Genomic DNA, 16,352 nt, shown 5'->3' with positions numbered 1-16,352 from the left:
ATATTATATTTGTTTATAGCAACCAGAGGCGATTTTACGGGTACGTGTGCGTGTGTGTGTGTGGGGGGGGGGGGGGAAAGGGGTTCCACTCCCCCAGAGAAGGTGATTTGCAAGTTATATTCGGTTTTTTTTACACATTTAGTCGGCTAGTCGGGTAATTTGATACAATTCAATCGGGTAAATTTTCTTTTTGAGAACTTTTTTTTTTTAAGGATCTAGTCGATACTTTTTAAGGAACCCCCCCCCCCCCCATTATTTTATTTGTGGAATCGCCTCTGATAGCAACGCTATAACAATTAATAAAATAAGTTTGAAGAAGGTTACACCATTGGGTATTTTACAATATATTCATTAAATTTTTGTTTAATGAATATAGTACAATTTGTTCCTTAGTTTATCCAAACATAAAAGTTGCCCTCCGAGTTTTCTTCATAATTCCAGTTACTGTTGCATTGTGGGAGCAAAGTTTTACTCAATGATCAACAGTTTTTTAAACAATAATCAACAACTTTTAATCAGTGATCAACTGAATGAAGTTGATCAGAAACTAAGATCATCAATGGGATAAAAATTACCTCTCTGATTGATACCTAAAATAAAATTAAAAAAAATTTATTTAAGGTATCAATCATTAAATCAAATAAGACTTGTTTAGTCTAAAAGGTTTGTTATTAGTATTTACTATATACTGTTTTATATATAAATAGTTTTTTTTTGTTTAATACTAAAACATTCAGGGATATCTAAAAACATTCAGGGATAGAGTTGTAATCATCATCATATTCTCATAGAGCATGTAAAAATCCTGCACCATTCTTTAAAGGCATGAATTTGCATATTTAATATTTTCCGTATTAGGGGGCGCCATATTTTAATTTCGCACAGGGCGCAAAATAAAATTCTTTTACTACGGCTCTGCTTCAAGAAGACCAGTCTTATCTCACAGCGCGCGAGCACACACGCACACATACATAAACGCATATACTTTTAAAATAGTTTATATATACTTTTATAATGAAATATTGAATTTAGTTATCTATTAATCAAATTTATAGATAACTAAAATCAATGTTGTATAAAAAAAATTTTTATAAACTAATTTTTAAAGTATTTAGTTTAAGAGTATTTAGTATCTAATAGTTACAATTAGATTTTTTTCTTCTTTCGGTACTAAATACTCTTAAACTAAATACTTTAAAAATTAACTTATAAATATATAAGATTTATTTTTCAAATAAAATCACATTTTAATAAAACTATTTTATTTTGAAATAAAAATAACTTTATTAATTATGTTTAACATAGCCAATATAATTGTTCCCTATTTAATTGCGTTGCTATTGCTAATGTTAATGTCGATGACCTTGTAGGCATGTCAAAATGATGACCTGTTGACATGTCAAAATATAAAACTTTATTCATATTAAATGATCACAAAACTTTAACGTTTTAATTTTTTTTGGCAACAAAAAGAATTCCAATGACGATTAACTTATAATTTAACTTGAAAAAAAAAACACCTAATTAAATCAATTGGGTTTATATATATATATAAATATATATATATATATATATATATATATATATATATATATATATATATATATATATATATATATATATATATATATATTTTGCACAGGTACTTTTAGTTTACGATGGTAGAATTTAGTTACTATTTAATAAGTTATATAATGTATAAAGTTGGAAATTTTTACATAAAAAGCTATTAAAATTAATTTTATAATCGAAGTATATATTGGACAATATGTTTAAAGTCGAAAAAATAATTAATTAATCTTTAGTTCATATAGGTTACTAAGAATCTTTCAAATATATATATATATATATATATATATATATATATATATATATATATATATATATATATATATATATATATATATATATATATATATATATAATATATATATATATATATATATATATATATATATATATATATATATATATATATATATATATATATATATATATATATATATATATATATATATATATATATATATATATATATATATATATATATATATATATATATATATATATATATATATATATATATATATATATATAGAAACCTAAAATGTGTGCTTTAAACCAGAATGTAAATATATGCACGCAGCTTAAACCAAAAATCCGCGATTATTCTCCAATGAGTTTATTATCTGACAATTAAATCGGAAGGCCAAACGTTTTCGCCTTAACTAACCCTAAAGTAATCAAGTGACAATTAAAGTCGCAGAAAACATTTTGCAAGCTGAAATAATGTTAACGTGAAATAAAATTTATTATTTGATTAAAATGTAATCTAATATGTAATATAACAGGATGTGTTTTAATGACGCGCATAGTTATTGTTTTGTTGTAGGGGTGATAATGTTTATGGTCGTATTACCTTTCAACGACAGCGTTTCAAAAGAAAACAAAATATTTTATACGATTTTTTACTTATGGAAAAATGTTAAGAATAATAAACTTTCTTATGTAATAATTATATTGTATATATTAAAGAATAGAAGACAAAAGTAATATGCATTGCATTTATGGCTGAATGATTACATATACTACACAGTGATGCCGTATGGAATTGCATAATATTCAGTGAAACACGATTTATTTACATGCTGTAAATAAATTTGATTAAAAAAATGGATAATGAATTAAATGAGCTTAACGAATTGCATACATTAGCAGTTACAACTTTTCAGGTGGTTTATCTTTTTGTGCTAATTAATTGAATAACATATATTTTTAGTCATAAATAATTGATACTTGCTTTTATTTTTAATTATTATACTGTTGGCCTGCAATAAAATGTTATATATATATATATATATATATATATATATATATATATATATATATATATATATATATATATATATATATATATATATATATATATATATATTTATATTACATTAAATACTAGAATGTATATATAATACATTCTAGTATTTAATGTAATACATCTTTAAAAAGGCCTTTAATGCAATAGTTCAAAAATAAAAAAATTATCAAAATCAAACAGTTTTGCAAAAAGTTATACACTTTTAAGTGACAGATTTCTAATATATGGATTTCTTGATTAAACTGAAGCAAAAAAGAAAAAATAATAAATAAAAATAATAATTTTTAAATTCATTGAAATGCTTATAAGTTAGAATCAAAAAATAGGTGTAAGAATAATCTACAAAATTATAATATCCTTTAGCTATCAAGCCTATCAAAAGGGCTAATGGGAGCACACCCAAATGAACAAAAAAGAAATTTTTATTCATTAAAGAGTGTTTTGTCATGAAATTGGGCCTTTTTAAATGCAAGAAGTTATTACAATTCCCTTACAAACCAACACCAGTTATGAGAGGTTCATCTATGAGTTAGGTTGGATGATAGATGTTAAGATTTAAAAAAAGATGTTAAAAAAAGATGCTAAAAAAACCTAGTACATCTAGTATCAAAAATCAAAATTGTATTTTACTACTTTACAACAAACTAGCAGCACACATGGATACAGGGGAAGGGGCATGTCCATTCCCCTTTAACCTAAAAAAACAACAACATAATGTACTATTTTAAATGAAGTTTAAAAATAAAAAATGCTATTTAAAATGTTTTTCTTTAATTTAAACCTATTTTACCACATTACAAGAAGTATTACAAATAAAATAGCTTTAAAAGTATGTACTACCTTCTTTTGATAGTTATTTAATGAAGAAGTTTTTGATACCAATAAAATTAGTTAGTAACTTTGAAGAATAGAAATGTAAAGACAAACTATTTCACTTTTTAAAAAATATCTAAGGTAGTTTCAAGTTCTAAAAAATTAGACTACAAAAATGTTCTTACCATACCAACCCAGAACAAACTTCAAAAAAAGTGAAGCAGTTTTTTTTCAGAGTGAAAAAAAGTTAAAATTACATTTGCTAATATTGTTAAACGAAATAAAATCTCCATAACTTTTTGATAATCTAATTCTGATAACCAATTTCTACATTTACCTGGCACAACATGCCTGTTTTATTTGTTAAAGTTTACGACCTAGTAAGTCTAAAATTTTTTAAAGTATTGTAAATTCATAAAAAAAAAAAATAATATTAAATTGTTTTTGAGGGTTTTTAAAAACCCTCAAAAACAAAAACCTTAAAGTAAATAACAAATAAAATACTGCCAGTTATTTTTTCTTCAGCAGCAAAATAAAAAAAGTATATAACTCTCTATAGTAGATGACTTTAATGCGGAAAGACAAAGTAACTATGCTATGACACTACACAAGTAAAAAGGTAACTAAAAACCATATAATCGACTTAATTACACATATGATTTATATAATTATCAGTTGCATCTCTATGGTATTGATCTTGCACAATGACCTGATATTTATTATAATGAACATTATTGATGTGAACACCTGAATGGCTTAGTTCTAGTTTCAGTGACTCTGCAGGTGTTAAGGCCCACAACTTTTGCCTTTCTCAATCCTTAGTACAAGTAGTCAACTTTTCAACTCGTTTTCCAGGTAATCTGAATCATTTACCTTCTCTAATTGACTTATGTCTTGTTTCTGATCTTAGTCAGTGATCAGTTTCTCCACATTCACCCTTAGGTGCCTCTGATCACAGTTTGATCTCTCTAAAAATGTTATCTCATTCTTCTTCATCATCAGATTCAGACTGGCATGGAATCATTTATTCCCTCTCGACGATTCCAAGTCAATTTAATAATAAATTTCAATCGTACCCATTACTTTCATGTCTATCTCCAAAATAGTTCTCCCAAAAATAGACACCTGCCTACTATTGCTAGAAACCATTGTAAAAATGTTTTGTCTACTGTTGAAGCCTGCTATTCTCAGGTCACAAAATCTCGTATTTCATTCAAGACTTCTAGAGAATCTTTAACAATGTCTATAAAATCTGTTATTCCTCCTCTGTTGCGTGGTTCAAATTTTGTTACCTTATCTAAAGACAAAGCTGAATTGTTTGCTAAGAACTATTATCTCATCTCTTGATTCACTAATCACATCCTACTTGATATAGTCGACAATCCATTGCTTGACATTTGTATCACTCCAGCTTCCATATCTAAAATGGTTTCCTGTTCAGACTCTTCTACAGCTTGTGGTCCGGACAACATACCTGTGATAGTCTTACAGAAGTGTTCTCTGTAGCTGTCGTCTATACTTTTGAAACTATTTAACAAGTGCCTATCAGAGTCTTTTTTTTTTCAGTTTGCTGGAAAGCGGCATCTGTTATCCCAATTTTCATAAATTCTGAAGAGCAATCTGACTTGTCTATCTACCCTCCAATCAGTCTTCTTCCTATCATAAGCAAGGTTTTTTAGTATTTAATTAACAAACACTTAAACTCTCATTTTGAATCTAATAACTTGTTTTCTGATCATCTATATGGATTTCGATCATCTCGTTCTACTGTTGCCATGTTAACGGTAATAAGTGGTAGGTTGTCTAAAGCCTTTGATAAAGTTTGACTTGCTAGCCTTCTCTGTAAGCTCTCTTATAATAAATTAGGTAACATTTTTAAGATTATTAAATTGTTCCTTATCAATTGTAATAAAAGTTTTCCTCGATGGACAGCACTCTTCTTAATTTCCTGTTACTTCAGGGTTTCCTCAAGGTTCTATCCTTATACTTTATAAGGATAGAACCTTAAGGAAAGCCTTTTAAAAATAGTATAAAACCTTCTAGGTCTTATACTTTTTTTAATTTGCATGAATAAGAATTTTTGGAGCACTTAGGAACAGTCACAGTAAAAGGATCAGACTTAATTAAATGATGAGTAACACATGAATGAATTTTAGTGGATGGCACTAGAGACACTAGCTCTTTAGAGTAGCCTCAATTATAGTGTTTATAGAAAAGAGAAAGAGAAGCAACATTACAATGATGTGACAATGGTTAAAGGTTGGCTGCAAGAGCAAGTATGTTTTACAATGCACCATTTTGCTCCGCAAAAGGGTGCATTGTAAAAATAGTTCCAAAGGGCATCCAATGATACCGTTTCTTTTTTGCAAAAAGAAAGGGCATTATTGGATGATCTGTGATCTATATATCGTATCCATTGCAAAATTAACATCTAGTAAGTTTGCATCTCTTTATTGTACTTGCTATTATCTCACTCTGGATTCTATTCTTTATCTCTATACGTCTCAAATTCGTCTTTGTATGAAATACTGTTGCCATATCTGGAGCGGATCTTTCAATCATGCCCTTTCTCTTTCAGACAAGGTGCAAAAAGTATCATGTTAAGTTGTCATAAAATTGCTTCTCTTTCTCTATTCTATAAATACTATATTTGACGCTGCTCTAAAGATCTAGCGTCTCTTGTATCATCCACTAAAATTCAATTAAGTCTGATCCTTTTACTGTGACTGTTCCTAAGTGCTCCAAAAATTCTTATCAAGTTTTTTTCTTTGAATGGAATTTTCCTTCTTTGGAATTTGCTCCCTCTTTTTATTTTTCTGATTCATATAATTTACAACCTTTTAAGTTGTCTGTTAATCATTATCTTGCTTTAAAACTTCATCTTTTTTTTTCAATAACTTATAACTCTAATAGTGGTTGCTTACAGCCATGTTGGAAGTGAATATGTTTTAAAAAAACCCTCATGTAGGGCTTAACCAAAGAAATATTAAAAAAAAACCTTCAGATAATTACTTTGGATAACCTTCTTTGTATACCACCTAGTTCACAGGGTATTTGCTTAACAGTGTTTCAAAGGGAATATCAATAAAGTATCATCAATATATTACCCTAAATTTTTTTTTTTTTTAAACATCTACGCTTCCAACAACACTGCAAGCAACCACTATTTAGAGTTGGAAGTTACTGGAAGAGAAAAGATGAAGATTGTAGAGCAAGATAATGATTGACGGACGACTTAAAGGATTGCAAATTATATGAATCAGGAAAGCAAGATTGAAGGAAGTGAATTCCAAAGAGCTGATGTTCGAAGAAAAAAACTAGAGGAATAAGAGTTTTTAAAGCACTTAGGAACTGTCACAGAAAAAGAATGAGACTTAATTGAATGATGAGTAACACGAGAATAAATTTTAGTAGATGGTACAATAGACGCTAGCTCTTTAGAGCAGTGTCCATTATAGTATTTGTAGAAAAGAGAAAGAGAAGCAACATTACAACAATGTGATAATGGTTGGAGGTTGGCTGCAAGAGCAAGTCCAACTGTGTTTACAATGCATTTTTGCACCTTGTCTAAAAGAGAAAAGGTATCATTAGAAGATCCGCCCTAGATGTTAGCCCCATGCTGTAGCAGAAGTGAGATCCTTTTCAAGCTCAAAAGCCCCCTCCAAGCAATCAGAGAGTGTTGGCTTCTTATCATGACAAGAATAAATGGTAGTATCATCAGCGAACAATGCCACCTTAGATGTCAGAGTATCTAGAAGATTGTTAATGTAAGTTAAAAAGAGTATAGGGCCAAGGATTGAACCTTTAGGAACCCCTAAAGATACAGAATAAGAAGAAGAGTGCTGTCCATTGAGGACAACGTTTATACTACGATTGGAAAGAAAAGATTCAATAATCTTAAAGATGTTACCAGATACACCGTAAGAAGAAAGCTTATGGAGAAGACCAGCATGCCAAACTTTATCAAAAGCTTTTGAAATGTCAATAGCGATGGCGTTAACCTCTCGACCTTTATCTAATGCATGATAAAACCTATCAGTTATTACTGTTAGCAAATCAGCTGTAGAACAAGAAGATCAAAATCCATATTGATGATCAGAAAGTAAGTTATTAGATTCAAGATAAGAGATTAAGTGTTTGTTAATTAAAGATTCAAAAACCTTGCTTATGATAGGAAGAAAACTAATAGGACAGTAGTTAGACAAATCAGATCGCTCTCCAGAATTTTTGAAAATAGGGATAACAGATGCCGCTTTCTAGCAGGCTGGAAAACAAGACTCTGATAAGCACTTTTTGAATGGTTTTGAAAGTATAGATGAAGGCTCCATAAGCTGTAAAAGAATCTTAGCAGGACATCACTTTAGAGACAGAAGCTGGAGTGATACGAATGTCAAGCAATGGATCAACCTGTTTGACAGTTATATCAGGTAGAACGCAACTAGTGGAATCAAGAGATAATATTGATGAAAAGTTCTTTGTAAAAATTCAGCTTTGTCTTTAGGAGAGGTGACAAAGTCTGAACCATACAAGAAAGGTGGAATTACAGATTTGCCCTTATTATTGATAATATTAAAGATTCTCCAGAAGTCACGAGAGCCTAATTTTTGTAATGAAATACGAGGTTTCATGACCTGAGAATATCGTGCTCTGGTGTTAGACAAAACCTTTTTACAATGGTTTCTAGCAGTAATAAACAGTCTGTTTTCTGGAGAATTGTTTTGCTGATAGATATGGAAGTAATGGTTTTGACTGGCAATTACAGCAGCACAATGTGAGGAAAACCATGGAGAAGAGTGAGGCTTGACCTGGAATTGTTGATTGGGAATAAAAGATTCCATGCCAGCCTGAATCCACAAAGTTATGTAAGAAGCACATTTGTCAACAGGAAGATGAAAGATTTCAACCGAAGGGCTATCACAAAGAAAGGCACAGAACGAGTCCCAGTCCGCTGTAAGGTCGTTGTAAGAGGTATGATGGTAGGGGGATTCAGATGATGAAGAAGGATGAGATAATAGTTTTAGAGAGTTCAAACTGTGATTAGAAGCGCCTTGGGGTGAATGTGGAGAATCTTAGCTCTGACTAGGATCAGAAACAAGACATAAGAAGAGTAGAGACGGTAAATGATTCAGGTTGTCTGAAAAGCAAGTTAGAAAGTTGACTACTTGAGTTAGGTATTGAGAAAGACAAAAGTTGTTGGCTTTAATGCCTGCAGATTCACTGACACTAGAGCCAAGCCATTCAGTGTAATGAGCATTAAAGTCACTGACAACAGCAATACTAGCTGATAAATAAAGAGAGAGGGGTTGGTCAATATGATCAGAAATAACATCAAAAAGAGTGCAGTCTTGAGATCAAGGAGAGCAATATAGAACAAAGAGAAAGGCAATAGAGTGGTTCTAAATGAAAGCACATGAAAGAATAGTCTGTGGATTTAAACCTAGTTTCACAACAAATGGGTGAATTCTTACGAATGTAAATGCCCAGGCCAAGCATGTGGCTATTGGAGTCTTTACGAATTAAAGGATGATAACCATCAACATTAAGGTCACAAGATGAGACAGCTGAACTCAAATTAGTCTCACAAAGTGCAAGTAGGTCTAGTGAACTTTGCACGATAAAAGGCTCAATAGAAGGAAAGTTACTTCGAAGACCATGAATATTAGTGAATGATAGGTTTAGAGAGCTTGGTGATGATGATGGTGTTTTGTGTTTTATAGTTTTTGGTACTTTATTCATTTTTAAATTTGTTAAAGAGCTTGACTCAAAGCATAGATAGTACTCAGAACACTGTTTAATAGTCTAAGCAATTGCCTCATTACTATTAGTAAACCCTAAGCCATAACAAAGGGCTCCAAATGTGGCCTTGGCGATGCACACCAAAAGTACAAACAGGGACACCATCCATACGCGACATGGCACTGTTAATACTTTGATATTTTTCATCTGTTGATGGAATCAGCCTCTCTGAGAGCTGCCACAGAGTTTGGGAACTTGACTACCTGCCGGCCTCAGAATCATAAAACTGTGTTTTAGAGCTGTACCCTTATTAGGAGATAATAGAATGAGTTGCCTAGTCATAAAAACAGAGGCACAAGCAAAACCCATGCATTGAGTCAAGAAGATAGCATTCAACATCCTAAACTGGAAACAATCTATTATAATTACATCTGCGCCAGCCTAATAAATGAAGAAGGGGTGCAAGGCTGGTCAACAGGTAGAATCTGTTTACTCCTAAAGTCTTTGCCTAGGAGGCCTTCTACAAGACAGTAGCCAGATGCATTTAGCATCTACCGAATATGAGTATTTTTATCGAGACACCATCTCTAGCCTTTACTCAACCAAGAGCCCTAAGGCAGGGGGTGTTTTAAGTTGGAGTTGGCATCTCCTAGCCATTGCCTAAAAAGGCGTATCCTACAAGGCAGCAGGACATGAAGCAGATTGTACTGGGTTACATGTTACCAGTAGCAGGATAACCTGACCTGACAATGATTCCTTATTAGCAATTGAGTATTAGCTGTTGGAGCATTATACAAAGTGTTATAAAATTGGTTCTGATTATTTATGATTATTAATGATTATTTATGTTAATCTTCTGGTGTATTTGTATACCTAATTGTTCTCCTCCATCTGAAGCGTATCATTTTTCATGCTATAGAAGATATACAAATATACAAGATACAGAAATACTAAAATAAAAAATAAACTTCTAGTTTTTTTTAATTATAAGTTCAAGCCATAAATTTTTTATCTAGAACTCAATAACTTAGATTAATGAATAGTTTTACTTATCAAATAATTGGAGAAATTTAATAAATATTTTATCTATTCAATCTATATGTCAGCAATGTTATTGAAATTAGTAAGCAAGCTATTCGGTAATTAGTAGGATATCATTATTACTTTACAAAATACCCAAATTTTACTATATTTGCAATATTATTTCTGATTACTTTATTTATTGCAGATTTATTGACAAAATTATGCCTTATGACATCAACTATATGCAAATAATAATGTTATTAACATAACTTAAGTCGTTTTTTTATTATATAAAATTTATTTAAATGATATAGTTAAAAAAAAAATGTAGTCCTTCTTTCACATTTTGCCAAATTTATACATACACCATTTTAAACCTCCTAGTAGGGTTATTAAGCATCCATATTTTATGATGAAATTTAGCAGAGGATGAGAAAATAGATTTATAAACATTTAAAAATTGTTTTTAAAAATGAACCAAGGAGTTTTACTCTACTAATCTAGTCTTAAGTTTTAATCTTAAAATAGAACTAAAATAAAGTTTGAAATAGATTTTTAAAATAATATCTGAGTTGATATTTTGAATTGATATTAATATAAGTTCTTAAAACTAAGACTACAAAACATTATTATAACACTAAATCAAAACAGACTAGAAAAAATGTAGCACAAAATTTGGCAAAAAAAAAAGTTTTTTGTTTTTCTAAAAAATCTGTATAGAAAAAGTTCTGGACAAAACTCTGGACAAGTTTTGCGACATTGGTTAGGAAGGAGGAGTGAACTTTCAATTAAATGCTCATCTGCGGTGCTCTGTGATAAGACCGTAAGGACTTCTTGGGGTACCTAAGAAAAAAAAAAAAAAATTAAAAAAAAAAAGTTATCCGACTGACTCCCATTGTCTCTTCTAGTTCTGCTTTGTTCTAATGCATGCAATACTGCTTCTACTGTTTTTAGAAATTGAATGAAATTGAATAATTAATTAAGTTTTATAATTTCAGCTCTGCCTGGATACTTTTGCTCATACACATGTCTATTTATTTGTGCTATAGTGTATGTATATACATATATATATATATATATATATATATATATATATATATATATATATATATATATATATATATATATATATATATATATATATATATATCAGGGGCTGTTCTATACTGTTTTCGTTTGACAGTGCTGCCCACATTCAGAAATTGAGGACCTTTTTTTTTTTTTTTCAAAATCAAAATCAATTTTTCAATGGCGGGGTGAACTTTTTTCAAAAGATTTGCTTTTTAGGTAAAAGTTTATCAAACTACAGTACAAGAGCATGGGGTTGAAGAAAAGTCAAAACCCTAATATATATATATATATATATATATATATATATATATATATATATATATATATATATATATATATATATATATATATATATATAGGGTTATATATAGGGTTAACTTTTGTCACAGTTTTAATTGGCCATAGTTTTAAAACCTGAGAAATTGATAGTTAATATTAAAATTTCATAGTAATATTGAATATAGTATAAAATTGTCACCCACCTACCCACAATTAAGTTATGCCAGAAAAATATTGTTGTTTTTATGACTATTATGGAAGTATTTGATTTTTAAATTCGTTATTAAGCCTAAAACACACCTAAGTAAAAACTATCTTTTTTAATTAATTTTATATTTATGCAGTAAGTTTTTAAAGAAAAGTATTTTTATTAAAATAATATTAAATCATAGAACATTAATAACATATATTATCCATGCATTTTGAGATTTTTCTAATATGTCAAAATAAATATAGCAAAACTGTTGTTGACAAATATTCAAGAGTATGGACAAAAAATTTAGTTTCATTTGAAAAACGTATAACATCAAGAATTGGTCTACCCTTTATTGAAAAACCATTGGATTCATATAAAAGAATGCTAAAAAAAACTTTTATTATTGGGCGTTACTACCTGGGATCAATTGAAAAAAGCAGAAAATAAAGAGTAAAGTTAAATGCTGTCGAAATAAGTAAATTATGGAACAAACTCAACTTTCCAAGTATTTCTAAAAAATCAGTTGGAAGAAAAATTGAAAAGGTTATAGAAAAACATGACACATATATATATATATATATATATATATATATATATATATATATATATATATATATATATATATATATATATATTTTCAGTGGTATACAGTTGGATTTTAATCAGTCGCCCACCTGTTGACTAATAGTAAAAATTTAGCTAATGTCAGTCGCTTCCTAATCTCTTAAGTCGTCCATCACCATTTTTTTAAAATTTCGCATTTGGCATATTTCTTGTACAGTTAAGTCATTTTTGAATATAGTGCTATGGGTTGAATAGAAAGAATCTTCGCAAACTATTTGCTCTTCTAATTCTAGAAAAAGCGCACTTCGGTATGAATGACTTTAGTTTTCTTACATGCTTTAACCGCTTCTTTTACAATATATATATTTTTAACACAATAAAGTTTCTATAAAAATAAATGAAGTCTACAGAGTACATATGATTTTAAGGCAATAAAACAAAAAACAAAATTCAAAAGTGGTTTTTATCATTACTATTATACTTCTATCATTATCGTTTTTGATATTATTGCTTTTTGAAAAAAAATTATTTAGTTTTGGTTTTTTAACACTAAATTAAGTGCACAAAGTTTAAACTAATTTGTACTTTTAAGTAAATTTAATGAATGATTAAGTTTATTGTTTGCCATATATATCGTTAAAAAATATTTAATGATAATTTAAAAGTATGTTAGTATAAATGTTATAACTGTATATAGTATAAATATTAAATATATTATATATATAATATTAAATATTAAATATATAATATATTAAATATTTAATTTTATAAAATTGCGAAATCATTTCTTTTTTCAAGTCTATTTAGGTATGACCATGAAAAAATAATGCTGAAAAAATTCAAAATTAGAGACCGATAAAACAAGTTTATAAAAATCGATAATATTAAGTTTACAAGCAAACAAGTTTACAAAACAAGTTTATAAAAATTAGTAAAATTAATTTTTTCTTTTTATGTAAATTTTAGCTGAAAAAGATAACTTTTAACGACTTTTAAATAAATAGTTCAAAGTGAAAGAGCGACAAAACAATTTTATACAATTTAAATTCTTTTGTTCTTTAAAACAAGTTTTAACTACTGACTTAAACCTTTTACTTTCATTATTAAATGTTAATCATTAAAGTTTTTGTAAATATTACTTGGAGAAAATATATGATTTTAAATTTTATTTATATTATTTATAATAGAAATAAGTAACCTCTAAAAATGTAATGCCACTGCCCATGTACATCGAGGTATTTTTTAACTAAACATAAACTAATATTTTAATTTTTAAACAATTTAATGCTTGAACAATTTTATTTTGTTCTAATAAATAATAGAAAAAACTTAAAACTAACTCTAACACCAAGACTTGCAAAATGTTAATGCATTGGTAATGCAAATGTTAACGCATATGTTAGTTAAAAAGTCATCAACAATATGTAACTGAAGGTTGTCTTCTTTAGAATGCAAAACAAAAAATTTAACTTTCGATGTAAACATTTTTCTTCTTAAAGAATTATTTAATTAAGAAAAATATATATATATATATAAATAAAAAACATTAAATTGCCCTGGTCTTTGTTTTTTATTTCCAGTGGCCCTTCAAAAGATTTGGATGGCATTTGCCCTTGGGCAACTGCGACTGTACACCGCTTTTTTTTGATTCTTTTTGATGGATTTTTTAAAATTAATTTTGCTGATTAATAATAGTCAATAAAAAATGTAAGTAATATAAACTGAAGCAATGAAAATACCATTTATTACTCAGTTTCAATATTTTCTCAAATTTCAATATTGTAACAACAAAAATATGGGTTCAAGTAGTATCCCAATTAAAAAAAATTTTCGGAACAGACCCACTTAGCAATTTCAATAAGGTAACGCACCTTGCCACACAGTGTGCTTAATCAAGCAATAAATGAAGGAAAAATGATTGAATCTGGTATCTTGACCCGCTTGCTCACCTGATTTGAATCCTATTGAGAACCTTTGCATTTGGATGGATTGCAAATTGTAAAAAAGCAAACTTACTTACTTGGTGCAGCTCAAGACTCAAATGCAAGCGTTGTGGAATTCCCTGTCACAAGATCTAATCAAAAAACATATAGATTTCATGCCAGGAAGAGTCTTGGCATGTCTGAAAAAATCAGCTAGTAATTCTTTTAAATTTTTTTTCTTCTATCATTTAATTTAAAAAAAAAAGATCAATCATTATTTTACTGTTTTTCGAATCACACCCGTTTAAAGTTGACTAAGATAAAAATATTCTGCGTGCGCTAATACTTTCACAAAGCACTGGATTTATATATATGTATATATATATATATATATATATATATATATATATATATATATATATATATATATATATATATATATATATAAAAGAAGTTTTAAAAGTTTTATTTTCAAAATAAACATGCTAATATGCTAGTTGTTATCACCATGTTGATATTCTTTTATTAGTTTTATTAAATATTAATAATATTGGTATTTTAAACTAATTCTTGGAACTAATTCTTTGACTGGAACTAATTCTTTTACTTAATCTCATTTGAATTATCTTTCATTACTGGCTTTTTATGGAAACCATATATTGAATCTATTGCAAAATTAGCGTCTGAAAAGTTGCTTCTCTCTATTGTTGTTGTGGTTTTTTTTCTAATGATTCTAATCTCTGCATCTATAAATCTTTTATCTGTCTTTGTATGAAATATTGTGGCATGTTTGAGCTGAATAATCTAATGATGTTTTTTCCCCCCGAGGTCTAAGAATGCATTGTCATTAAATCTGCTCTAGCTGCTTTTCTGATTTCCTAGAAAAATAAGTATGCTTTGGTTTTATGCAAAAATTCAAGACTGTTGAAGAATTTGACAGTATAAGTTTAAGTTAATAGTTATAAAAAAGTTATGTAAGGCTTTTCAAACCAGCAACCATTTTCCATTCAGAAATTGCAAATCTAACCTATATGCATGATACTAATAATATGTGAAAACAAGAAAAACCAGAGTTGCCGGTGAGCCTATGTTCTTTTGCCAAGCATTTATTGAAGTATAAATAAAATGATTTATATGTAAAAAACTTTGTATAATAAATATAAAAGCTATATTTTAAAATTCACAATTTGTAAAGCATTACCTAAAATCTATAAATGGGTAAAGCCTAACATAATCTTACTCATTACTTATAGAATGTTGCTAATCTTACTCCATCACTTCGACAGATGGTGGCAAGTGCAAAGGTCTATCAGAAATCTATTCAAAGTATGTTAATTATTGAAATTAAATTTTATGTTGTAAAAATGTGCAATAATAGCAAAAATGTCTTATTATTTTTTCATTATATTTTTTTAAGCTACATGCAACTTTGCAGTCATGTTTGTGGAGTCAATGCAGAATGTGGCAAATGCAGCTTTAGTTTCAGAAGGTGCAACTAAAGTATTAGGTATAATTTTTATAACTTTCTCCCTCCCTTGTACACATACATAAATACATACTCTTGGATGGTAGTCAGAGAGGTTTTCTTCATAGTATATTACTTCAAAACAAACACTAAAAAGCAAAACCAGAGTAAAATAAAAATTTTTTTCTTTTTTTAATTAACAGATTGCCTGCACAAACCAAAACCCTTAGTAAATGTATGCGCACTCTGCTGTGTCTGTGGCTATATCTGATCAAATCAGCTGATAAAACAAAATTAAAAATAAAAACAATAAAGAAAATGAAATAAATAAAGTAAAATAATGAAAACATATATAAACAATAAAGAATAGAAATAATGGCATTCTTAATTTTTTGTTTATTTTATTTA

The 16,352-nt window shown here is 28.4% G+C and overlaps 1 protein-coding gene across 1 annotated transcript in view; it reads left to right on the top strand.

Annotated features, from left to right (window-relative positions):
- Nucleotides 1-2,400: 2,400 nt before the first annotated feature.
- The window catches only part of LOC101239069 (BAR/IMD domain-containing adapter protein 2-like 1), a 60,294-nt gene continuing 46,342 nt past the window's right edge, over nt 2,401-16,352 (top strand). Inside the window, exons 1-3 of the mRNA XM_065803692.1 lie at nt 2,401-2,732; nt 15,733-15,805; nt 15,897-15,986. Of these exons, the coding sequence (XP_065659764.1) occupies nt 2,673-2,732; nt 15,733-15,805; nt 15,897-15,986 (223 nt within the window). The 5' untranslated portion in view covers nt 2,401-2,672. The remainder of the gene's footprint in view (nt 2,733-15,732; nt 15,806-15,896; nt 15,987-16,352) is intronic.

The sequence above is a fragment of the Hydra vulgaris genome, chromosome 08, assembly GCF_038396675.1.
Source record: "Hydra vulgaris chromosome 08, alternate assembly HydraT2T_AEP".
Lineage (NCBI taxonomy): Eukaryota > Metazoa > Cnidaria > Hydrozoa > Anthoathecata > Hydridae > Hydra > Hydra vulgaris.
Note: the sequence above shows the minus strand (reverse complement) of the source record. Positions and strands in the feature narration are given on the sequence as shown.